This window comes from Lipomyces japonicus, assembly GCF_038497905.1.
Source record: "Lipomyces japonicus strain CBS 7319 unplaced genomic scaffold V1514scaffold_33, whole genome shotgun sequence".
NCBI lineage: Eukaryota > Fungi > Ascomycota > Lipomycetes > Lipomycetales > Lipomycetaceae > Lipomyces > Lipomyces japonicus.
In genome coordinates, this window is record NW_027117845.1 from 63,330 (window position 1) to 86,278 (window position 22,949).

The 22,949-nt window shown below is 43.3% G+C and overlaps 13 protein-coding genes across 13 annotated transcripts; 6 read left to right on the forward strand and 7 right to left on the reverse strand.

Annotated features, from left to right (window-relative positions):
- Positions 1-74: 74 nt before the first annotated feature.
- Positions 75-939, forward strand: V1514DRAFT_334343 (acyl-CoA-binding protein). The gene is made up of 4 exons (XM_066928206.1): positions 75-384; positions 496-549; positions 635-771; positions 826-939. Exons 1-4 carry the CDS (start codon positions 358-360, stop codon positions 869-871), a joined length of 264 nt encoding a protein of 87 aa, XP_066782153.1. The 5' UTR covers positions 75-357; the 3' UTR covers positions 872-939.
- Positions 940-2,175: 1,236 nt separating this feature from the next.
- Positions 2,176-2,949, reverse strand: V1514DRAFT_334347 (uncharacterized protein; the record flags this gene model as incomplete). The annotated part of the gene is made up of 1 exon (XM_066928207.1): positions 2,176-2,949. A coding segment is annotated over one exon (774 nt), but the record flags the coding sequence as incomplete, so codon positions are not given.
- Positions 2,950-3,428: 479 nt separating this feature from the next.
- On the reverse strand, positions 3,429-7,328 carry V1514DRAFT_130161 (P-loop containing nucleoside triphosphate hydrolase protein). The gene is made up of 2 exons (XM_066924447.1): positions 6,798-7,328; positions 3,429-6,703 (listed from the first exon to the last, which is right to left on the reverse strand). The coding sequence occupies exons 1-2, from the start codon at positions 7,044-7,046 to the stop codon at positions 3,509-3,511; spliced, it is 3,444 nt and encodes a 1,147-aa protein (XP_066782155.1). The 5' UTR covers positions 7,047-7,328; the 3' UTR covers positions 3,429-3,508.
- Positions 7,009-8,196, forward strand: V1514DRAFT_334354 (RNA-binding domain-containing protein-containing protein). The gene is made up of 4 exons (XM_066928208.1): positions 7,009-7,206; positions 7,281-7,382; positions 7,467-7,631; positions 7,728-8,196. Exons 1-4 carry the CDS (start codon positions 7,176-7,178, stop codon positions 7,865-7,867), a joined length of 438 nt encoding a protein of 145 aa, XP_066782156.1. The 5' UTR covers positions 7,009-7,175; the 3' UTR covers positions 7,868-8,196.
- V1514DRAFT_353467 (mitochondrial 54S ribosomal protein mL60) lies at positions 8,056-8,804 on the reverse strand. The gene is made up of 3 exons (XM_066929541.1): positions 8,638-8,804; positions 8,311-8,540; positions 8,056-8,225 (listed from the first exon to the last, which is right to left on the reverse strand). The coding sequence occupies exons 1-3, from the start codon at positions 8,685-8,687 to the stop codon at positions 8,173-8,175; spliced, it is 333 nt and encodes a 110-aa protein (XP_066782157.1). The 5' UTR covers positions 8,688-8,804; the 3' UTR covers positions 8,056-8,172.
- Positions 8,805-9,508: 704 nt separating this feature from the next.
- On the forward strand, positions 9,509-10,610 carry V1514DRAFT_283464 (uncharacterized protein; the record flags this gene model as incomplete). Its single annotated transcript, XM_066925124.1, has 3 exons — positions 9,509-9,682; positions 9,747-10,158; positions 10,264-10,610. The coding sequence occupies 3 exons, from the start codon at positions 9,509-9,511 to the stop codon at positions 10,608-10,610; spliced, it is 933 nt and encodes a 310-aa protein (XP_066782158.1).
- Positions 10,611-10,965: 355 nt separating this feature from the next.
- V1514DRAFT_334359 (uncharacterized protein) lies at positions 10,966-13,227 on the forward strand. Its single transcript, XM_066928209.1, has one exon. It carries the CDS (start codon positions 11,134-11,136, stop codon positions 13,147-13,149), a length of 2,016 nt encoding a protein of 671 aa, XP_066782159.1. The 5' UTR covers positions 10,966-11,133; the 3' UTR covers positions 13,150-13,227.
- Positions 13,228-13,251: 24 nt separating this feature from the next.
- V1514DRAFT_368852 (uncharacterized protein) lies at positions 13,252-15,190 on the reverse strand. The gene is made up of 2 exons (XM_066929922.1): positions 14,904-15,190; positions 13,252-14,817 (listed from the first exon to the last, which is right to left on the reverse strand). Exon 2 carries the CDS (start codon positions 14,792-14,794, stop codon positions 13,418-13,420), a length of 1,377 nt encoding a protein of 458 aa, XP_066782160.1. The 5' UTR covers positions 14,795-14,817; positions 14,904-15,190; the 3' UTR covers positions 13,252-13,417.
- An 87-nt stretch (positions 15,191-15,277) lies between these two features.
- Positions 15,278-15,931, forward strand: V1514DRAFT_334364 (uncharacterized protein). Its single transcript, XM_066928210.1, has 2 exons — positions 15,278-15,457; positions 15,545-15,931. The coding sequence occupies exons 1-2, from the start codon at positions 15,349-15,351 to the stop codon at positions 15,904-15,906; spliced, it is 471 nt and encodes a 156-aa protein (XP_066782161.1). The 5' UTR covers positions 15,278-15,348; the 3' UTR covers positions 15,907-15,931.
- Positions 15,932-15,943: 12 nt separating this feature from the next.
- V1514DRAFT_334365 (uncharacterized protein) lies at positions 15,944-17,113 on the reverse strand. Its single transcript, XM_066928211.1, has one exon. It carries the CDS (start codon positions 16,808-16,810, stop codon positions 15,962-15,964), a length of 849 nt encoding a protein of 282 aa, XP_066782162.1. The 5' UTR covers positions 16,811-17,113; the 3' UTR covers positions 15,944-15,961.
- Positions 17,114-17,359: 246 nt separating this feature from the next.
- V1514DRAFT_334366 (60S ribosomal protein eL18) lies at positions 17,360-18,289 on the forward strand. Its single transcript, XM_066928212.1, has 2 exons — positions 17,360-17,510; positions 17,712-18,289. The coding sequence occupies exons 1-2, from the start codon at positions 17,399-17,401 to the stop codon at positions 18,161-18,163; spliced, it is 564 nt and encodes a 187-aa protein (XP_066782163.1). The 5' UTR covers positions 17,360-17,398; the 3' UTR covers positions 18,164-18,289.
- A 30-nt stretch (positions 18,290-18,319) lies between these two features.
- V1514DRAFT_363970 (WD40-repeat-containing domain protein) lies at positions 18,320-20,236 on the reverse strand. Its single transcript, XM_066929771.1, has 2 exons — positions 19,823-20,236; positions 18,320-19,758 (listed from the first exon to the last, which is right to left on the reverse strand). The coding sequence occupies exons 1-2, from the start codon at positions 20,095-20,097 to the stop codon at positions 18,447-18,449; spliced, it is 1,587 nt and encodes a 528-aa protein (XP_066782164.1). The 5' UTR covers positions 20,098-20,236; the 3' UTR covers positions 18,320-18,446.
- Positions 20,237-21,364: 1,128 nt separating this feature from the next.
- V1514DRAFT_130427 (uncharacterized protein) lies at positions 21,365-22,402 on the reverse strand. Its single transcript, XM_066924448.1, has 2 exons — positions 22,115-22,402; positions 21,365-22,055 (listed from the first exon to the last, which is right to left on the reverse strand). Exons 1-2 carry the CDS (start codon positions 22,205-22,207, stop codon positions 21,549-21,551), a joined length of 600 nt encoding a protein of 199 aa, XP_066782165.1. The 5' UTR covers positions 22,208-22,402; the 3' UTR covers positions 21,365-21,548.
- Between the last annotated feature and the right edge of the window lie 547 nt (positions 22,403-22,949).

Here is a 22,949-nt window from a genome sequence, read left to right on the forward strand (position 1 = left end):
GAAAAGTTGAGAAAAAAAAAAAAAAAAAAGATTTAAATTGAAATTGCTTCGCGTTTGCGTTTCGAAGTGGGAGTTCTTTACTAATGTATGACTAATCAGTTTTCAATTTGTTATGCAATCTTCAATGCGCTCTCTTGATTAGTTCTCGAGATTACATTCATGTTCAACTGAATCTTTTTTTGATCGCTTTGTGCTGGACAATTTTACGTCCATTCCAACCAGGCTTGCGTTGTATAGTTAATTGTGCAGGGTAACTGCGTAGTAGGCGAACGGTCGAAAAAGGGGCAACGCAGATCCGCATCACCTTTTCCTGGCTTGTCCACCAATCTATCTCCAACGTGGATACATAATTAAACAATGGTTTCAGAAACTTTTACCAAAGCGGTAAGTTATTGAATAGAAATTGTTTTTGGATTTTTTTTTTTTTTTTTTTTTGGGTCTGTTTTGAAAACCAAGCATGAACTTATGAGTTTTTTTTTTTTTTTGTTGGGCCAGGCCGATTCGGTGCAGCAATTGAAAGTCAAGCCGTCAGATGACGAACTTTTGCAGGTAAGTCCAATCAGGAAGAGTAAAGAATATATATATATATATTAAGTAACGGACATGCTAACCAAACATTGGCGGGCTAAAACAGTTGTATGGATTATACAAGCAAGCAACCGTAGGTGACAACACGACGGCAAAGCCCGGCGTGTTTGATTTGAAGGGCAAATACAAATGGGCCGCTTGGGACAAATTGAATGGCAAGTCGCAAGACGAAGCAGAGCAAGAGTAAGTCGTTTTAGGTTTTTGTTATATTATTTATTTCTAAATGCAAATTTATAGGTACATTAAGTTTGCGGAGGAACTCATTGCAAAGTATAGCGCGTAAAGGAAGAAGGGCCAATATATATATATATATCTAGATGCATATATAATTGATTTTATAACGAATCGTGCACCGATGGTGATGCTGAACGTGTCGCTGCCATTGTAGTCGTCACGGTTACGACCGGACCTGGACCTGGACTTGGTTCTGGCGGTGGAGTCAAGTAAGCCGACGACGACAAACACGTAGGATCAGCGGATGCGTTAACCACTCTTGCGGCCGCTTCTGCATGTACCTGATCGTGAGACGCATAATCGTTCTCGGTGCGGTCGAGCTGCAGGCCGCGAAGCGAAATCATCATCATGCCCATGTCTCCATCCCTGTCGCATGATGGCGGAAGCAAGAGCAGACTAATCTCCTCATCATTGTCGTCGTAGCCGCAACCGTGGCCGTGGCCGTAGCCGTGGTCGTAGCTGTGGTCGTAGTCGGTGTCGAACATTTGCATTTGCCCTGTTCAGTGGCTGACCTCACCGACCATGACAGGGAAAAAAAAGAAAAGGAAAAAATGGCAATTAAACTACAGGCAAGTGGCAATCCGGTTTTTTATAATACGGGGGTCGTACAAACTGTACTCCAAGCGTATGGTTATTATTATTATCGCGTTCGTTGGGATTTTTGACCAAAACGCGGGGGCACGAGACATTACCCGGATGCACAATCAGTTTTAAGCTAAAACGTAACAATGATAATTATATGTTGTATGTACAAACCCAACATGGACTCCACCCAAAAAAACTGAAACGAAAACAATACAAAATAAAAATAAATGATACAAAATGACTATATATGATAAATGGCGTAGTTTGGTAGTAGTAGTGTTGAAAGCCAATTTACCACCCTTGCAGGATGAGCTCTGCATGTGCCGCGATGGAAGACGACATTGCCAGTGGCGGCGCAACAAGTGGGGTTGTGCCAGAGCTAAACCCAACATATTGCTGCGGTTGCTGCTGCTGCTGCTGCTGCAAATATTGTTGCAATTGCGAGTGATATGGCATTGGCGGCTGAGCGTAGCAATCAAGGAACGTGTCGTCCCATTCTGTGGCATTTTGGCCGACGAATGCGACCTCATCTCCGCAAAAACTGTTATCGTTGCTGTTGTTATTAAACGTCGAATGAAAATTAAGGTTGTGAGAAAAAAACCCGTGCGACGAAGCGTTAGTTACTAGCAGGTGTTGCTCGTCCATGAAAGACGGCATGTGATTGGTCGGCAAGCTGGCTGCGAGTTGTTGATGCTGGTCTTGGTCGTGCTCGAAATTAGCGTGGCTAAATAATGATGATGCCAGGTTTTCATGATCAGTCATGTCGTCGTCGTCGTTGTTGTTGTTGTTGTTATAAGTGTTTATAATGGCCACAGGTTCAGCTTTGATTTCATCTTTTTTGTTTTTCCTTGTATTCGCACCCACCGATGTAGCAGCGGCGGCAGTGGCGGCAGCAGCAGCAGCAGCATTCTTTCGCTTGTTTTGGCATGATTCAACATGCCGCTTGAGAATATCAGACCGGCAAAAAGAATCCGCGCACAACGAACACTTGTAAGGCTTGTCGCCGGTATGCCGCAGCATGTGCCGCTTCAGGTGCTTGGCATGCAGATACGTGCGCGTGCATTCCTGGCAGGCAAACTTTCCCGCCGAGTTTTTGATGGTCGGCACGATCGGTGCTGACCTGGACGTGGCCAGACCTGGCCGGCGCCTGCCCGGTACAGGTGCAGGTGCAGACGTATAAGTCATGGCCGCAGCTGTGGTCGAAGTGGGAGTGGAAATAGAACTGTTAGTAGTACATGCCGATGCAAGCATAACCGGGCCAAGTTCTGACTCTGACGTCGAGCGGGCAAACAGCAGCCGCGGGTTTGTCGTTGCCGTTGTCGTTGATGATGATGATGGCGGCGGTGATGGCGGCAGCGGCGGCAGCGGTAGCAACATGGACGTGGCCATGTACGACAGGGCAAAGTCATCAAAGAACGATGCCGAGGACACGAACGAGGTGCCACTATCGTACTCGGGCACGCTGGCGGACAGGAAATCCACGTCCCGATGACCATCATCATGGTCGGCGGCCGCCGTGTCGAGGTCAAGGTCAAAGTCCATTTTGGAAAATGCTGCAGGTTGTCAATCCTCAGGTATGATGGCAACGGGGAAGACTGCAGCAAATGGCTTCAACCTAGAGTAACGTTTGGAATTGCACGAGTTTCGGTGCCAGGGCAGGCCCCGGATTAGAGTTAGGCGTCAGGGCTTCTTTTCGCAGCTTGCTTTTGCTAGCGGCGAACCTAATCTCGTCTCCAACGCATCACCCGTAGCAGGCATGGAACAACAGGAATACGGGCAGTTAATTTACGAGTCGTGCGCCGGGTGCTGAATGAGCATCTGCCGTGCCTACAACCGTCGTCAAAGTCGTCAAAACCGAGGGCCGGCGGAATCACGATCCGGCCTGCAACCCTTGCGGTTAGGGCAACCCAATCCCTCGCCACCCGGGCATGGCGGAAAACAATCGACTTGTCCGGCCGCGGTCACGCGAGTCACAACAGCCAGTGTGACACGGCCGTGACTCAGACCTTGCGCCTGCCACGCGCGCGCCACGTGAGCTGTCTTTTCCTAAATTACCGTTTTATACATATATAGTACAAGTTGCATTTATCGTACACCCCTGCTACTCTCCCAGCATCTTCAGGCCCGGCTCTATTGCGTAGTACGCCCTGGACACGTCCCCTCCTCCATCTCCGCCGCCGCCTTGCTGCTGCTGAATAACCGCGCTCATGCCGGCGTCATCAACCGCCGTCTTGGCCGCCGCAAACTCGGCCTCCGTCATGGCCCGCCGGCGGTCAAACATGGCCTGCTCGATCGTGTCCCGCAGCACGAGCGTCTCGACCACGACTGGCCTGGCCTGCCCGATCCGATGTGCCCGTCGCATGGCCTGCGCTTCAATGTGTGGCTGCCATACCGGGTTAACAAAAAACACGCGCGACGCGCCCGTCACGTTCAACCCATGCGCGGCCAGGCCCAGGTCCATGATCATCACCATCGGGTTCGCACCAAAACCGGTGCCGTTAAACTCGGCCAGGTTGCGCGCCCGGGCTGCCGCGCTCAGCGTGGTCGTGTAAAAACAATGCCCGATGCCGGCAATCTCCAACCCTTCGCCCAGGAAATACGCCACGTCTGTGAATTCGTAAAACACAATGCTTTTCTCTCCATGGGCCACATGTTGCTGTAATCGACTGACAAGGTATGATAACTTGCTGCTGACGCTGCCCATGATCGTGCATGCGTGCCGGTACATCGAATCCGCACGTACCCGCATCATCGACAATGACTCTGGTGAAGAAAACGTAAAACTTGACTTCTGCTGCTGCTGCTGCCGCTGCTGGCCGCTTCGCAACATGTCCGCAATCTTGGCGTCTGAAACCTGGCCGTCCACGTCGAGTTCCTTGCACGCCCGCACCTGATGCTGAAATTGCACAATCGCTGGCCCGGTCGCTATCCGGTCCGGCTTGACCACGCATAATCCATTAACCACATCATCACCGCCACCACCACCACCACCACCACCACCACCACTACCACTTTCTCCGTCCACTGCACTAGCAACAACATACCCCATCTCATGCGACCGCGATAACGTCATCCACGTCTCATCAGCCAATGCTTCCCGGCCGGCTTTTATCGATCGCTCCAATAACTCCACATCAGACCGTGCCGCGGCCATTCCTGTTTCAACATTTTGCTCCTGTGCCGATTCCAATTTTAATTTCAATCTATTCACGCAATTCGTCGCAATTTCAATCATAAACTCAACATCCTCAACCGTAAACCCGGTCCAGTGAAACGTCATGTGCATCAAGTTAGTTACCAACCGTCGAAGCTGTGCTCGATTGCTCTTATGAAACAAATAATCTTGATCGGTTCGATCAGATGACACGCTGTTGACCGCCACGACAGCGTGAAACAGGTCAATATTAATCCGGTTAAACCTCGTCGGTGCCAACATGATCACGTTATGAATTAGCTTGGGCAATTGAACATCCCGTTCCAAATCTCGCCATCCATGACGCACCATGACCTGTCTCAACACGCGTTCAATAATTTCATAACTCGTGCCATCAATAAACGGGCCGCTGCAATATTTTTGGAAAAATCCCGGGTTCGCATGCCATGGTTTTAACAGTAAAAAATCTGAAACGATATGTCCCAACCGAGCCAGATCGCTTGCCAAATTCGTTGCCATCGCGGTCGACTTGGACGCTGACGTCGATGTCATGGCGCCGTCCAGCAAGCCCACGTTTACGCCCATTAGTCCTGGCACTGGCGTGCCCGTCACTGCCCATCTTCGTTCCACGTACAAGTTCTTGATCGACACAACCGAACTTGTATTCCCAGAACCCATCGAATGGCCTTCGTCCACGATCACTCGTTTCCAATGCGTCGTGTTCACTTCACCATCTACCCTGGCAGTTTCTGTCACCAACCTCCGCTGTGTCATTACCACCACGTCATACATGCCAAATTCATCATGCCGTGTGTTTTCGGAATCGCCTCTCATTGTCGTTGTGCCGTCCAAAACCAGCACCCGCAAAAATCCAGTCTCGACATGTTTTTCCAATTCCCGGCGCCACTGGTCCAAGAGCGCGTTCGGACACACAACCAAGGTCGTGCTCGTCAACTTGATTCTTAATTGCTTAGCCGTCGTCTTTTTGGCCGCACGCTGCCGTCTTTGCAACGTCGTCATTATCGTCGTCGTCGTGATCACGTACTCCGCAGTCGCAACCAGCTTTCGCACGCACGTGCCCGACAGGCCAGCTTCGTATTTGCGCCACGGTAGGCCATGCTGATTCACGGTTCGGGCAGCAATCGCCGACAATGACTGCACGCCCGCAGCCCTGCACGCGGCCTCCGGTTCCACGCGGTACCGCTCCGGCACCGAGCTGCCCTGATACTTGGTGGCACAAATCAGCGCGATGCAGATGCACGTCTTTCCGAACCCCATCTCTTCTGATAGCACACCACCGAACGATCCTTCGTAATATGACGGTTGCAACCGAAACCGAAACGTGTCCGTGTCCATGTAAGCGGTCGTGATTGTGTTGCCGCTGGCTCCGGCGATCGTGACTTGCTTCAGGCAAGGGTCGACAATATATTCTGGTACTAGTTCCTTGCGAATCATGGCAATCACGGTTTCCCGTTGATAATTGTACAATGCCGATCGCATGCCATCAACCTTTCCGGTTTTGACTTGCGCAAACAAATCCGCGATTTCACGGTCACTCATTAACGCTGCGTCGTGGTCGTGCTCATGACTTTGAACAGTCGTAATCCGATTAAACATGTCCAACAACGTCGGCATCTTTTGCACTTTGGCCAGCACGGGCTTAAATTCTGTCACGCCATTGCCGCCGCCGTCATGGCTCGCAAGCCATGCCATGGCAGACGTGTTGATCAGTGATAACACCTGCTTGACCCGTTTCTTCACCAGCGGCTGCATGACTGGGAAAAACCTGCGCCCTTCGACGTCATCCGGAATCACGTAAATCCGTAGTCGAACTTTATTGCCATCGTCGTCAACGTCCTGCTGTTTTGCATGCCTTGATTTTGGCAACAATTTATAAGTGACCCTCAGATAATTGCGGTCATGCAGGAAAGCCAGTATGCTTAATGGCTCGACAAGACTGGCCCGGATCGTGGCTTGCCATGGCGGGTCCATCCATGACCACCCATCTGGTGCTGGCAAGCCCGGTGCTGGCAAGCGCGGCAGGATCTTATTGCACACATCGATCGTGCCCAGTGGTATTAATCTCGATAAATCATTAACCGCATCGTAAAATCCTTGCTCATTTAAAATTTGTTCTGCTGACTATAGATGTTTTTGTTTTTTTTGATTAGCTATCCATAATTATTTCAATTGACTGCTCCCTCCCTAAAAAAAAAAAAAAAAACCCACCAGGTACCTTTGTACGTTGCCTTTTGGTTGGTCTTGATAGCCTGACTTTTGAACCTGAACTTTTTGAATTGCCAGTGCGCATGTTGGCACGTTGACGTTGACGTTTTAAGATCGCAGGTGAAGGAGAATCAGTAATCGTGGTAGGCTGTTGGTATGAAATCGATGACAACAATGCATCGTTTTTGTTGCTCATTATCCCTCTAGTATCTTGTCTTTGTGTTTCTGTAGCTACCGGTGCATTTTGTAAACATGTCATTTGTTGGTTAACGTATCCGCGATAACAACGTTAGATTAAAATTTAACTTCATTCACAAAATTAAAGTAATCGACTTTTCAATACTCTTGATTCTCCTTCAATTACATTACGAAAAACAACAAAAACTAAATGGCAGACAAGAAAAGGACAATATTTGTTTGTAAGTTAATGGTTAAACAATAAAAAGTTCTTTCTCGCTTTGGCGAATTGTTCAATATTATTAACATCATATAGCTGGTCTTGATCCATCATCCACGACAAAACAGATTGTGTATAACGCATTCGTCCCGTTTGGTGAAATCATTGACGTGCAACTCCCAGCTGATCCTAAAAATAGTACGTGATCCGGTCAAGTTAAAACCTTTTTATTTTTTTTTTCTTTAAAAATTTAAATCAGGTTTAACATGAATGAAAACACAGAGAAATTAAGAGGTTATGCGCTTGTGGAATACGAACTAGACGACGACGCGACAGAAGCAATCGATAATATGAACTTTAGTCAATTATCAGGTAACATTATTCGAGTTTCAATCTCCAAGAAAGATAAAAACGCTGCGTTTGATATTACGCATTCAAAAGTTGCAGGTACGGAGGCTTCCTTTCTCTCCCTTTTTTTATTTCAAACGAGAGTTGTGTTGTATTAACGTCAGTTTTATTTTTATTTTTTTTTTTTGGTTTTAGTTTGGGAACAAGAAGGTTGGATCCAAGAACATCAAGTCGACGAAGCTGATCGTCAGGCGGTATTGCCGACAACCACTCCAGCGGTCGATGCACGTCAACCAGATGCAATGCAAGGCTTGGAGGCCGGTCCACAGGCATAAACCTAGTCTCGCTTCTTTTATTCCCACTCAAAACAGGTTCATGGTATCAGGCGCAAATTGGAAGGTAGAACTGTTTTTGGGCTGGCCAAAAATGAAAGATAATATATCGACACGATCGTTCGATTGTTTTACGATCGGGAAAATTTGATTGCAGGGTACCCAGGTACGCACGGGACGGTTGACTTGGTTTGTGCTTTGTGTATGCGTGTATTTTTAGTTCGGCACTTAGTCGTCAGTGTGTCTTTTTTTTTTTTTTTCAGGAAACAATAGTATATAATAACAAGAGAAGAAAAAAAAAATTGTATTTAAAACCCCTTTGGATTGACCCGTATCGTTGTTTTGGTCCATTTTGGCACCTCTGAAAATAAAATTAGTTAGTCTTTGCAAGTCCGGTTCACGTCTTTCTTTCCCGCACCCCAGTAATCAAAATAATATTAACGTACTATGTAATCCAATCCTGTAATTTTTGCCGTTCTTATTAAACGTTGTGTATTTATCCTTAGGTGCCATTTCGCTCTCCTTGGGCACTTCAGCTTGCAACCGTTGCAGCAATTTCACCGTCAAGCCCTTGGATTCTAATCCTTGCTGCACCGTGGCAATCACGTCATCCACTGCTCTTAATCTTTTCCTTTGTCGTGCCTTTTGAGTAGGTGACATGCGCCATGGAGTTTTCCTAATCAAAAGAATTGCCATGTTAGTTGAATTGTTCGCAAATCTTTGCAACATAACCCAGGGAACATCATAATTGAAAAAAAAAAAAGAGATCTTACCATAAGTAACCACCGAGACATGTGACAGTCGGTCGAAATGGTCCGAACATTATTCTTGCAAACTGTTTGATTTGTTTCTTTTATGCAAAAGGAAAACGACAAAAAGAAGATTTAACGGAATATTTTGTATAATAAATCGTTGCGCGAAAGTTTCATTTTTCTTCCGGGATGAATCAGGGAGAAGTAATTTACTATATAATTCAATTGTACGTTCACCAGGGCGGAATATAAATTCACGATACGATTTATAATAAAAACAAACTAGGTTACAAACGGACTTTATTTCACAATTGCCTAAGGAAATCTGGTTACTTGTTTTTTTTTTTTTTTTTTTTTTAATCCAGTATTCAGTCCGACAACAGTATTGCGCGTTTACATTACTAAATATTTCAGTCTATGGGGTTTAGTTTAGCAACTACGATTGCAAAATGATGACCACTGAACTCAATGGAAATCTTGACGTGTTTAAATATATTTCTTTTCATCTCCTAGTCCTATTTTTTTTTTTTTTTTTCCGCGGAGAGGTGAGTGTTGAATGGTTTGATCATGATATCGCAACTGCCATTACCCGATTTCAAGACCTGGGCAGAAATAATAAAAAAAAATTATGTATATACATTATATCAAAATCAAATAATTGTGTATATCACACTAACGTTTGCTACAATCAATGTCTCGGGTCTTTAAACATTTTGCATACACTGCAAAATGCCACATTGTGGTTAGTCAGCAACATGTCATGCAGATGAAATGACGTCCTATGGCAATGATTGACCTTTAAATTAATAAATTAATATAAATCACACAAATAATATCCCATTTCCAATGCGATTTTTTGTTTCAATTTTATTTTTAATTTGCAAATACCAACATGACAAAAATTATTACCATTTTTGGCGCCACGGGTAATCAAGGAGGTTCGGTCGTTCGTGCCATCTTGGCTGACCCAGTGCTTTCTAAACAATACAAGATCCGCGGTGTTACTCGTGATTCTACTAAGCCTGCTGCTAAGGCTCTTGCCGATAAGGGCGTTGAAGTAGTAAATGTATGACAAGCAAGGGGCGTTGGGTTGTAATTTTTGGAGAATTGGGTAAATGCTAATTCATTAGGCTGATTTATCTTCCGTTCAGTCGATTGCCCCTGTAGTCAAGGGTGCTGATACTGTGTTTTTGATCACAAATTATTGGGAATCAAAATCTCGTGACATTGAATATGCACAAGGCAAGAACGTTACCGACGCGTCAAAAGCAGCCTTCGTGACGCATCTAATCTTTTCGTCCTTGATCAATGTCACGAAAGAGACGGGCGGATCATTGCCAAACGTGCCTCATTTTGATGCCAAGGCTGACATTGAGACCTACATCCGTGCCAGTGGCGTGCCCGCCACGTTCGTGATGCCAGGTTACTACATGAGTAACCTCATTTTAGGGTTGAAATTGCAACAGGATGGGAGCTACCTATGGTCGCTTCCCGTTAGTGACAATGCAAGATTCCCGCTTTTTGATGTTGAGGAAGACAATGGTACGTGCTCAGACTTGCTTTTTGTTTCCCTCCTTTTTTTTTGTTGATGCGCTCTGCCCGCATATGTAACCCCGACTAACACTATTTTTTTTTTCAATTTTCAAGGGAAATTTGTTGTTGCGGTCATTAAAAACCGGACATCAGTCTTGGACAAAAATATTTTTGAAGCTTCTGAATACTACACGCCATCTCGTATCGTTACCGAGTTTACTGAAGTCACGGGTAAAAAAGCATCATGGGTGCAAGTTTCGGCAGAACAATACAAATCAACGTTGCCTCCAGCATTTGCTCAAGAATTTTTGGAAAATCATTTGCTGTTGGAAGGTCCTGGTTATTACGGTGCTCGTTTTCGCACGGGTTCAGGATTGAGTGACAGTCTGAGCATTCTTGAGCAAAGACCAACAACGTGGAAGGAATTCGTGGTTAAAAATGAAAGCAGGTTTGCTTCTTGAAACTTTGTCCGGTTACTAAAAAAACCTAGGACTGTCTTATGATCAAACGCTCTCTGAAGAAGGAATAAAATTTTGCCTCTTGTTCCACTCTTTTTTTTTTTTTTGCGGATACGACAATTGGTTAATTGATTAGCGATTATGGTAATCTTGTTTTGATGTATATGTGTAAGCTGTCACCGGTGCTTGATGTGAATCAACACGATGTTTGGACTGGCAAAACTTTTTGAATGTCGAAGATGATTTTGTCACTGATGTTATTGATTTTAAAAAATAAATTCTTTGTAACAGTTGATTCTTTTTAGGTTTATACTTGGATAGGGCCGTTTTTTTTTTGCGTGCCAAAACTCAGATTCCAAAAAAATGTTTACGCGATATAACCCTGAACTAGTTACAAAACAATAATGATTAAAACCAAGTTATTCAATTAAACACTGGATTGTATATAATTTTTTATGGACTCTGCAGTCATCATAGTCTTGTGAGCAGAGTCAATGAATGAAAAAACTAAATTTTCTTTTGTGCAATGCGGGATTCTCTTCAGCCAGTTAGGATTCTGACCCGGCATCTTCATGGCACCACAGCTGTTCGCAATTCCGTTCCGACACAAAGGTTAACACATAAACGGAGAAGAATAATATTTGCTAGAGAAAATGAGCGAAAAACAATCAGGGAACTTTTATCACCTTTGCTTCTTGACGTGATCATGAAGGACAATGTTATTATGCCGGACATGGGTAATTCAACGTCATTGCTCAACGTTGTGTCGGCATACCTCAGCGAGCGGTCGGACATGTTGATAATGCGAGACATGGCCGCATGTGACATCAACAAGCTTGAACAAGCACGCCAGCACATGCTTGAATCACTTAGTCAGAACCAGTATGAAGTTGCCTTGGCAGATCCGTTTGCGGAATTGCGTCGGTCGCGCAATGTTAAGGATGCAATCATGAAAATCTTGCTCACTCACGTTGAACTGATTAGAAATGGCAAGTTTCCATTTTTTACCAAGCCCATGAATCAAATCTTCGCCGCTTGCATAAACACTCAGAGACACGACATCGTTCTTAATACGTTACATGCCATTGCGCCGAAATTGATCACGTCGGACCAACAACTACCACAATCACAACATAACATTGCATCATCACCTGGCATAGTATTATCTTTGGAGACATTACAAATAATTGCTAAAATCATTCTTGATCAAAATTTTGTCGAAAAGGGCTCTGCGCTCGAGAAATGGATCGCATGGGTTCCTGAACCCAAATCCCGATTTCTAACAGACGTGTTTTGGGCTGAATTGCTTAAGGAGCGGAAAGGCATTGCACTGGAAGCTGATGAGATTGAACATGTCATGTCCAAGTACGACTGCAAACCGGGCCCGTTGTTTTATCAACAACGTACAATTAATGCATCTGATTTCTTGACCGCACGACATTACCTTCAGGCTACAGTGCAGGCAGGTTATCGACCGACGGTTGACAGCTTGGCCCGATTGATTGAACTGTCTTATGTTTTCTTAACTCGAAAACAGGCGGATCAGGTCATGGTGCATACCTTGTCGGCATTAAAGATTGACAATCCGTCTACGATTTTATTTGCCGCCATGATGCGTGGCCTGGCCACAATTAATCGATTCAACATGGTATACGAAATTCATAGTGAGCTCAAAAATGCCAACATGGACGACGTGCATACTTGGAATGCACTTTTGTTTGCCGCGTTAAGAGACAGACGGTTAACGCTTGTCGCGAATATCGTCACGGACATGATTCAGAAAGGGTTATTAATTTACAAGGCCCAGATGGACATCATGATTAGAACGTATTTGCCACCACGGAAAAAATTTACTGACAAGCAACATAGCCTGCCACGGTCATGGTTAGCTCACGGATGGAATTGGATCCCCAGAAAAAACCGGGAAGTTACTCGCAAACCTGAAGAATTTTTGATCAGGGTCTTTGCTGAAATGCTGGCCAAGGGATCACCGGTTCGTCCCAGTGCTTGGAAACTTTTGTTGACCAGGTTAGCCATGGTATCCCGAACTCGAGAACTGGAATACGTTTCCAAATGGGTATTGACGAATTACAATCCTTCAAACCGGGCGGCGTTGTATACCTTGAGTCAGGAATTTGTCGCGTTAGAACCAAGCGATCGTATGCATCCGTTCAATCGGATTTTTTCCGGCACGTTAGTGCGAGAGACCATAAGGCATGCGATCGCGCACCACCCACAGATTCCGTGGCGCGGATTGCTTGTGGTCAAGTCATGGATAGATCTTGGCGTGCGTGTTGACACGTCGTATATTCAAAGTTTTTTCACCAAGGAATTGTTTGAATGGGATAAAAAAAGACGGTATCCGGAAAAGCAAATAAGGGATCGATTGATGATTTGCATCAAGGTATGGCGACAGAGATCAATCAGTCCAGAAATTGAACAAGTATTGCAAAGGGAAGCTAAAATTATTGACGACCCGGAAGACATTTATCATTTTGCAAAGTTCAAGCCTCGGTCAAGTTCACCTCGAATTGTATTATAAATGTATATAATTTTTTTTTGAGCATGGGATAAAGGTGTAAGAGTGAATGAGTATTTATTTTTCTTTACATATGAAAACGAAAGCAGCAGATGCTAAATTCTAACCATGTACACTCACCAAAACTACAAAATACCAAAAAAAAAAAAAAAACTTGGAACCAAAAACAAAAACAAGTCAAAAAAAAGACAAATGTAAGCTTAAAAAAAAAAAAACACCAACCAAATAATACAAGAATAATATATATATATAATTACAAGTGACTGTGATTTTATCGATCAACTACTGATCCAACATGTTCTTCCCATATTATTCGATCAGAGAAGCTCAAGCGCCTTGGATTTTCAAAATTTTTGATCTTTTCAAGTTGAGATTCCTCGTCTTCACCCAAAACTGAACCTGAGAGTCCCATTTCGGTAGTATCATCATAAATTGACCGACTTGCAAATGACGACCTGCGAAGTGATGAAGGTTGAATCTCAATCTCAATCGGCAAGCTGGATCCGAAATTCGAACCACCAGTATCACCGGCAACGTCGTTTTCAAACGATGACGCGTTTGAATCACTGCCTTGTTTAACCGGGACTGCCAAAACGTTTGACTGTGTCGGCCCATGAAATGTTGCCTGATTACCCATCCATTTGGATTCAACCGGGACCAAGCCATCGTCATCGTCATGATCATCATCATCATGATGCTGAAACTTGTAGCGCGATACCGGTAACCGCTGAAACGAGTTGGCCGATGAATTAAACGAATCCGTAAACGAAGAAACCCTTTGCAACGGGCTTCTTTTAAAAGTGATAGGTGTTTCATGAAACGAGGTCGCATGTAATGTTTCATCTAGCGCAAACACATCGTCAGAATCCAAATCCAGGTTCTCTTTCGGGATGGTTGTCGAAAATGACCGCTGGTTCCAGGAATTTAGTGATGCCGGAGCCGGCGTGGTAAAAATTGGTCCGCCGTACGTTATTGTTGCACTCGGGTGTTCATCATGTGCTGGCACGGTCGTCATGACAACGTCATCCGGTGTATGTGGTGCTTCGTTTCTAGGACTGTCATCGTTCGCATGACCATCTGCCTGTTCCACAACCCCGCCATTTCCTGTGACATGCAAGTTCGATAACCGAGTAGGTAATCGGAAATAATCGCTTTCCGTTTTTACAGCCTCTGGTTGAGCCTCAATTACTTCCACATCATCCCGGGGACTCACAGGAGGCAAATCCTTACCCAAAGCAAACGTGACTCTTTTCTTGTCGCCAACATTCCTTACCCGCTTGATCCTATTATTATTATTATTACCACCTTCACCACCACCACTTTTTAAACTGCTTTTCAACTTGATTGCTTGCAAGTTCGCCTTGCTTTTGGCCGCTGACGAAGCAGCCCGTTGCTGTTTCCGTTGCTGGTCCCTTGCATGCGTTCGAAATAGTTCATTCTGGAAATTTTCAAGTTCGCGTTGCTTGAGTTCTTTAAAGGCTTCAACCTCTTGAACAATTTTTTGCCGCCGCTCTTCTAATCGTTGTTGGAGTTGAACCGGTAATGACTCAATTAAGGACTGATATTCCAAGCCAATACTACTACTCGTGCCACCACCAGAACTAGTAGAACTAGGTGTAAATAATAAAGTACTTGTATTCATCTCCATTAATAATACATTCAATCTAAATTCTGAATTTTGTCAATATTAATATTTATTTGTTAAAAGCCCACTAATTTCGATGCGCTTATTCTTAGGATATAAACAGAACACAAACCTGCAGGTAACTGTGGACCAAAAAAAAAATTGGTTTAACCAGTTTGATAAGCCAAATGCTCAATGACTTCAACAATTGGGTAAATACCAAATTTGCAAAAGAGTGTAATTCGGCCCGAAATGGATCTTGCCAGCGGCAAAAAAAAAAGACTAGATGTGCTGCCTAAAAATAAATTATCACTTCTCACAAAACGGTCTCTTCTGAATTGACATCTAGAGTTTTGGGATATGTGTAGATATGGCAATGGTTGACTCTTCTTGCTTTCTTGGTTTGGCAACGCGTGGTTCCGATAGTGATGACCGATATTCCACTTTAAATATGGATTGCCGCTTTTGTCGACTGGGAAAGGGTTTGCGCACGATTTCGGCCTGATTGCTGATATTCTCCTGAGCATGGATTGGGACATTACACGAGTAGATCTGTGACAGGTTACTGTGTACGAAAAATGCAAAATGTTCGGACTAGGAAGAGGATTAAAGATGAGGCAGAGGTGTTTTACATAGCAACTTATGAAGCCATTCAGCAAATTCCTTATGGCAAAGTTACCACATATGGCAAGTTACAAATTTACGAAATCCAACTGAGGCGGTGTTCTAATCAAAAATGAATAAATAAATTGGTTTGGGTTTCTTAAATAAAAGGTTACATTGCAAAAATAATTGGTGCTCCGGCAAATTCTAGACAAGTTGGTGCGGCCTTGAAATACCTAAAGGACGCAGGCGGGCGAGAAAACGAAGAACCGGGGACTGGGAACGATAACGACGAAACGGATTCGATCACAAAACAATTCAATAATCAGAATGTGCCGTGGTGGAGGGTGGTAGCTTTTGATGGCAGGATCGCATTACGAACACCACGTCAGATGAGCGCACAACGGGCAAGATTAGAAGATGAGGGCGTAACGTTGATTGATGATCGAGTAAGGCAACAAGGGGGAAGAGTTGGCAATCTTGCAGAGCAAGGATGGTTTCCTGATCCTGAAGATTCGGATGAAGAAGAATGAGTTTGCAAAAAAAAAAAAAAAAAAAAAAAAAGAAAGACAAGATAATAAATCTTTATTAACCATGGTATTGAACCTGAGGACGACCGTAGTGTAAGTATTCACCGTAATTTGAGTTCACCACACTATACGCATATAACTGTCCATCTTTACAAAAATACTGGTCAGGCAAACCCTGCCTATTATAAAATCCTTCGCATGTGCGACTTCGCATTGAACTGTCATCATAATCACTGCTATCAAAAGTAAGCGGATATGATTCTGAACTGCATACAGAAGTCGGTGAATAGGCCCTTGAAGTATCACGATAATTTGAAACTAAAAAAGATTCCAAATGTGGCGGCGGAAAAGGAGCAGGCTCGAAAGGTAACGATGCACGCTTGCCCGTGCTCCTTACTGACGAAGCTAGCGCTAATGACAACTTGGGAACCTCTGTGATATGCCTTTCTTGTAATTGATCAATGTCACTGGCAGACCTGAAACCATCTTTTTCACTATCAACTTGATAATTCGATTGAACTTCAAACATTTCCAAATTATTTTCAAACGCGTCCACTCTTGTGACTGAACGCTCATCTGCGGTCTCATATTCAGAAACCGAATTGAACGAATTTTGACATGCACCCCATTTCTGCATCAAATTTGTCCAACATGACCTGACGCTTAATGTTTGCTCATGCCAGTCATCGTCAGTCGTGGTCACGCCTCTCCTTTGAAACAAGAAGAAACCGCCCACAATAATGCACATCAGTAAAAAGGCAAACAAGACAATCAGTCCAGGTCCAAACGCTCCTGGTGATGCTGATCCATGCTTTCTTGGAGCTGAAAAAGATGTAGCCGTGACAATCGTGATTGTGAACGTTGTTGTAGCCATGTCCAGTGTCGTCCGTTCGGGCATGTCAAGCATGCCCGTTCCATATTGTCAATAACGAACCGGGGGTAAAAAAACAACAACAATTATATTTGATATTTGTTGCTATGGAAACAATAATATGGGTTGCTCTCTGGTGGTATCAGGGTATTACGATTCGGTCAAAACGCTAGAATTACTATTTACCAAGTTGAATCGCGATCTGATTTGGGGCAGTCGCCATGACAGCGACTTCATGCTCATTTGCGACCTGCGCACTGCTGCTGAAAAAAAAATATAGTTTTTATTCAATTCTTGCTAAAGATTTCACACCAATTGCAAATGTCCAAAAAAACCGAGAATACAAGCCATGAAGAACACTATAACCAATACATACATAACGTACACGCGACTGACTAAGCAACCCTAGCAGCGGCGCTCCCAAATCTATTTAGGGCTACGGCGAGCAGTGTGACTGCGAAATATTTTTCATTTACGCGGGTACGAGCAGCGGCCGCAGTTAGCGCGCGTACCCCCTTGAGCAAACCACGACGCAAAAATACTGGCGCTCGTCGTCGCAACGCTCGAGTAGTTTAACACCCCTAGCCAACACAGTCGGTCCAGTCAGTTCAGCAACACGCCACAATGGGTATCGATTCGACAAAGAAGCAGCATGTTAAGAGCAGCCACCGTGCTGCTCCCGCCTCCGACAACGTTTACTTGAAGTTGTTGGTCAAGCTCTACAGATTCTTGGCCCGTAAGTGATATTGAATGATGGTGGTTTTTTCGAGTTTCGTGGGAAGGTTACATTGTTCAAACAAAATTGTAGATCCTTGTTGGTGTTCTCATGGCAGAGAATCGTGCAAGTTGATCTGCAGTAGTTTTGTTCGTGTAATTTTTTTTTTTCACGGCTGGACTCACAAGGTGGTACTAAAGTGCTAACTTCAATTTATCACAGGTCGGACTGATGCGAAGTTCAACCAGATCATCCTCAGAAGACTCTTTCTTAGCAAGGCCAACAGACCCCCAGTTTCCATTGCCCGTATTTCCAAGGCATTGAGCGAGAAGGTTAACGAGAACAAGATCATTGTTGTTGTTGGCACCGTCACCGACGACAACCGCGTTGTTGGTGAGTTCCCCAAGGCCACCGTTGCTGCCCTCCGTGTCACCGCCGGTGCCAGAGAGAGAATCTTGAAGGCTGGCGGTGAGATCATCACTCTTGATCAGCTTGCCACCCGTGCTCCATCTGGCCAGAACACCCTTCTTCTCAGAGGACCCAAGAACGCCAGAAAGGAAGTCAAGAGCTTCGGTTTCGGCCCCCACAAGCACAAGGTCCCCAAGATCCTTTCCACCGGACGCAAGTTTGAACAGGCTCGTGGTCGTCGTCGTTCCCGTGGTTTCAAGGTCTAAATTATGTCATTATATTTATGGTGTGGTATCGGTGGACTTAAAAAGTGTGTTTATATTTTCCATGCTCAAAATCATATGTGCCTTTATAAAATAGTATTTTTATTTAATAAGACTTTGAACGTTTAAGATTGTAGTATTTACATTAAACTAGACATTGCCAATAGTTTGTAATCATAATTAAAAGTTTCATTCGAAACAAAATTGTTTTAAAATCTATAATGCATTTCTCTATGCAATCCCAAAACGAAAACTTTTATTTAAAAATTAACTATACAAGATTTCTTTACAATTCATCATCCTCCTCTTCATCAATGTCCTGTGAGTTGGAATACCCACTAATCTCGCGGTTACTCGCCGCATCCCAAATCTTAACAACGCCCTGACTACCACCGACAGCTAAAGTGCGAGCAGAATGCTTGTCAGGCAACCATGATGCGGTAAACACCTTACCGACGCCAAGATCTCGGCTTGCAATCAGAGAAGGCTTATTTCCACTCACGTCCCACAGTTTTACTTGCTTATCGGTCGAACCAGTGGCAATGAGACCTTTCACGTAGTTATTTACTTCCAAAACCGACACTTCCGAGTCGTGAGCTTGCAATGTCCAAATCGGCTTTGATTTCTCCGGAGATGAAGGTGCATTCCGAGCATCAAAGTAGTGCACACGACCGCCTTCAGTAGAAACAAAGAAATAATTGGCATCTGCGGAATTCCACTTGACTGATTCGACATCGCTATCAACTCCCCACCTTCTGTTACTAACGTCCGGTGCACGCATGTCAGTGGCAATAACCGTGCGATCGTAAGACCCAGTCAAAATTATCGTGCTCTCCTCCGGATGCCATGACAGTGAGCAAACCTTGTCCGAATGAAATGAGTAACTTCGGGCGCATGTCAACGTATTGATATCCCACAACTTTACAGTCTTGTCTGCAGACGCTGAAGCAAGCAAGTTTCTGTGCTGACGATTAGCAGCCAAGGAAAGTACCGCGTCAACATGGTACGCGTCGTTTGCAATTTTTTGTATTTTCTTCTTTTTCTTCTTCTTTTTGTCTTGGGCCTCTCGAGCTGGCTCAGCTTGATTTTCCCTTGCAGAGTTGCCGAGAACCGCATCTGGAAAGGCCTGATCCAAGACATCTAAATTCCATATTTCAATATCGGGTTCAAACGTTCCAACAGCGACAAAGCTGCCGTTCTGATTCTCCTCCGTGCGGGTGCGGCCAACCCTGACATCTAACCATTCGACACAGAGTGGGAAAGAGGGAAGTAAAATATCGTGATGAATGTATAAATTTCCTTCTTGTTCTTCATAAACATAAACATTGAGCTCCGATAGTTCATCTTCAGTAGAAACAGCTAGAAGAAGATTATCAGTATTCAAAATCTGAAGTTCTTCACGTTCATCGTCGTCCAAGTCGTCTTTGCTATTTTCGCCCTTTGGAAGGACAATGTACGGATCTTCATCATTTGATTTATAATAAGACAACGACTTAATATTTGAAAAAATGCTTAAGTTTCCAGCTTCCGCTGTTGGCTCGGCATCGTAGTTTTCGAGGTCATATTCTTTCAAGTCATCATCATTGCCTGCGCCACTTCTAATAATTTAAAAAAAATTAACAATTGCTCTTGTAGCAAACTCACAAATTCAAATTTACGTACCCAATGCCAGATCCAGTCGTGTCTTTCATTTCATTATCGCCCTGTTCATCGACGACAAACTTTTCATTGTCGCCCGCTTCCGAATCTTCGGATTCATTTTGTTCGGTTTCCTCGTTTTGGTCGTTTTGTTCAGCATCCTCAAGATCTTCCAGTGCATCATCTAATCTTAATTGTGCCAACTGTGATATACGGCTAATCTCTGAATCATCTAGATCGTACGCCTCTGGATATTCCGCAGCATACCCCTTAGGAACCCACGCTGTTGAAGAAATCATACGTTGCTTTCCAACTATTTAAAGTATTGTGATATTAATAGTTCAGCCCTCTCAAACCACAAAAAAACCAGATTATATTATCGTATAGCACAATAATCTGGGCTCTAAAATTTTATTTTGTGTTTTGCCTGTCCTGATTTCGCTGGCAATCACCAAGATTGTTCAGTAACTTCCAAAATTTTTTTAAGGTTTTGAAAGATTTAAGTTTAGTTGGTTACCCGGGTTTAATTTGTTCCATAATAAGTTGTAGTACTAACTACTCACTTTCTTGTACTCATCATGTCAAATATACAGTAAATTATAAAGGTCTGTCAAAATATAATTAGTTTATAGTACATAAATACACGCCTTGAAGTCTATAAAGTAATTTTCCTTGGAGCGCTGTTTTGTTGCTTTTCAGCTTTCTTTTGATCTTTTGCTCAGCCATATAAACAGGCGGTGTGCTCGGCATGATTTTATTGGCCTAACAAACGACTTCTGAACTCACACATGGAAAGTTGATTGATGTTGAATAATATGTCTGGGACAAAGGTCGGATCGATATTCGATAGTATCAAATGTTCCTCCGCACGGTAGTCCATGCTGATAGTTTACACATCTATATATCCTAAATCTATACTTGTCAGTCATAACTACTATATTCAGTGCATAAAGAATAGTCTTACGTTGACCGAAAGCCACAGGGCCATTGGTGCCATAATTGAGCACACATCTAATTATTTTTTTTTGCGCACAGCACGCAGATAATGATGTTCAGGACTGTTTGCAAAATATGATTTCTGCATTGATCGCTCAACATGCGAAGACTTATCAAAGTCTAAGCTGTCTTGAAAATACTTATGATTATACAAATATAGTTGTCGTTGATTATGTAGACCAATCAACAATGAATAGAGTGAAGCTAGGTTTGTCCTTAGTAGCATTGAAATTTGTTATATATTGGACTTTGTAGTAGTCAGCCTCATAAGATGATAAATTCTGCATGTGAGATTCCAAACTTATTATCTTTGCTTTTGTAGACGTTTGTTGCATGTTCACGAGTCCTGCAGGGGGTAGCTGACGTTTAACTGATGCGGCAAGCATAACTAGTTTGGTCTTAAATTGCCCTTGCTCGAACTTTGTAATTTATTCAAGTAACGATGAATAATGCATATTTAAAATTTGCTTGTTTCATGTATGCTATATTTATAATACGTTCGAAAACAAGGAAATCTTTTTTTTTCGACAAATTGCGGCTGAGAAAGAAGTTTGACACAAAGGTGAATGTGTTCTCCTTTTCCTGCATAACTTATACGTTATACTACTGAGCGATAAATAAATTTGTATATAGCTTTTTGATTCTACTACGTGGTCAAGACGTAATATATACGATAAAAAAATGTGAAATTCCAAAATGTGCGATTCCAGTAAAATAAAATACAACTGTACAGTTATACCTGTTTTCCAATTTACTAAATCCCTTCACGTTCAAAATCATACACTAATGTCTTTAGCAATGGCTCATTTAAACTTGGAGATGTAAAATAAAGACGAGACACATATTTACGTTCCTTGTTTCCGTCTTCGTCGATGACAATCTCAGCAAACCCAATTGCCTGGTAACTCTCCCACTCATACCCATTTTTCTTGCTAGGATCACCCCGAGCAAAAGCAAAGATTACGCCATTTTCTTGCGTACTTTCATCCCAACCCTTAGATAGAAACTCATGAATTTTCCCGACTTCTTCCAGAGTCAATCGATTGGCATAGCTAACAACAGGCCCAAAAACTGCATTCAATTTTTCTCGTTCAACGCCATCTAGTATTCTTCGTTCTTCAGATGAAATCCCACCAGTGATAATCTGATCAACGTCATAATGCTCAATGTCATCTTCTGTGTATAACTTGGCCTTCAATGTGATATTTGCATATGTCAACGCAGTGCGGACTGCCCACGAAAGTCCTTGGGCTTTGAGAATCTAACAGAATAGTATTAATACTTTGCAAAAAAATATTCAAAAAAAGCCAAATTATTTACATCATCTGTAGCCGACGATATGGTTTTATTTTGCCTAAAAGTTGCCTTAATGTTTTTAGTACTAATGGAAAGTGGAACAGCTTTAGATGACATTGTAATTTAGGGGACGAAGTGCAAGCAGCGAATTATAATGAAATAAATATAACAGTTCGAGTATACACAAAAGAATTATTAACGGGATATCAGATGAATTTTATATTAACAATTGACTATCAGGACTTTGAAAAGCTTGTTACTGGGGCGGGGAAAGCCGACTGGCACCGGCACATGCTGAGCTCAACCGGGATGATCACGAATTAACTGGATGAGAGCTACACATTTTACGTCCAATCATTCCACTTAAATCGATTAAACAAATTAAGTTGCGGTATAAATAAAGTACCCCCAAACTTTGTTAAATAAAAGCTACCTCGTTAACCAGAAATGGCTGAGTTTGTAGAATATTTCTGATATTCAAAAATAATTGATTAGTTGTTTTACATAAATGCCGGAGGTTGTCCTTGTACACTGTAACCAAAAAAATTCACGGCACGCTCGCGCAGCGCATGTGATGACGAGAAGCGCTCAGCTTAAGCAATTTCTTTGTATCGATTTGTTGATCCCGATCGCCCTCATGCGTATTTTCTACACCCTTGTCCAATCGCACGCAACACACAATGCGACTTTGTCTGTCCTTCGGTCAAGATGCTTATTACGTTACTCTGTATAAGCGCTGCGAAACGTATAAACGCACCGGAAAATCGCCAGTACTATGTATAGCTATTGTAAAATACATATAGCCATTTAGCATTGCTAAAATGTGAAGTCGACGTATTATGACATAAATTTTATAAAA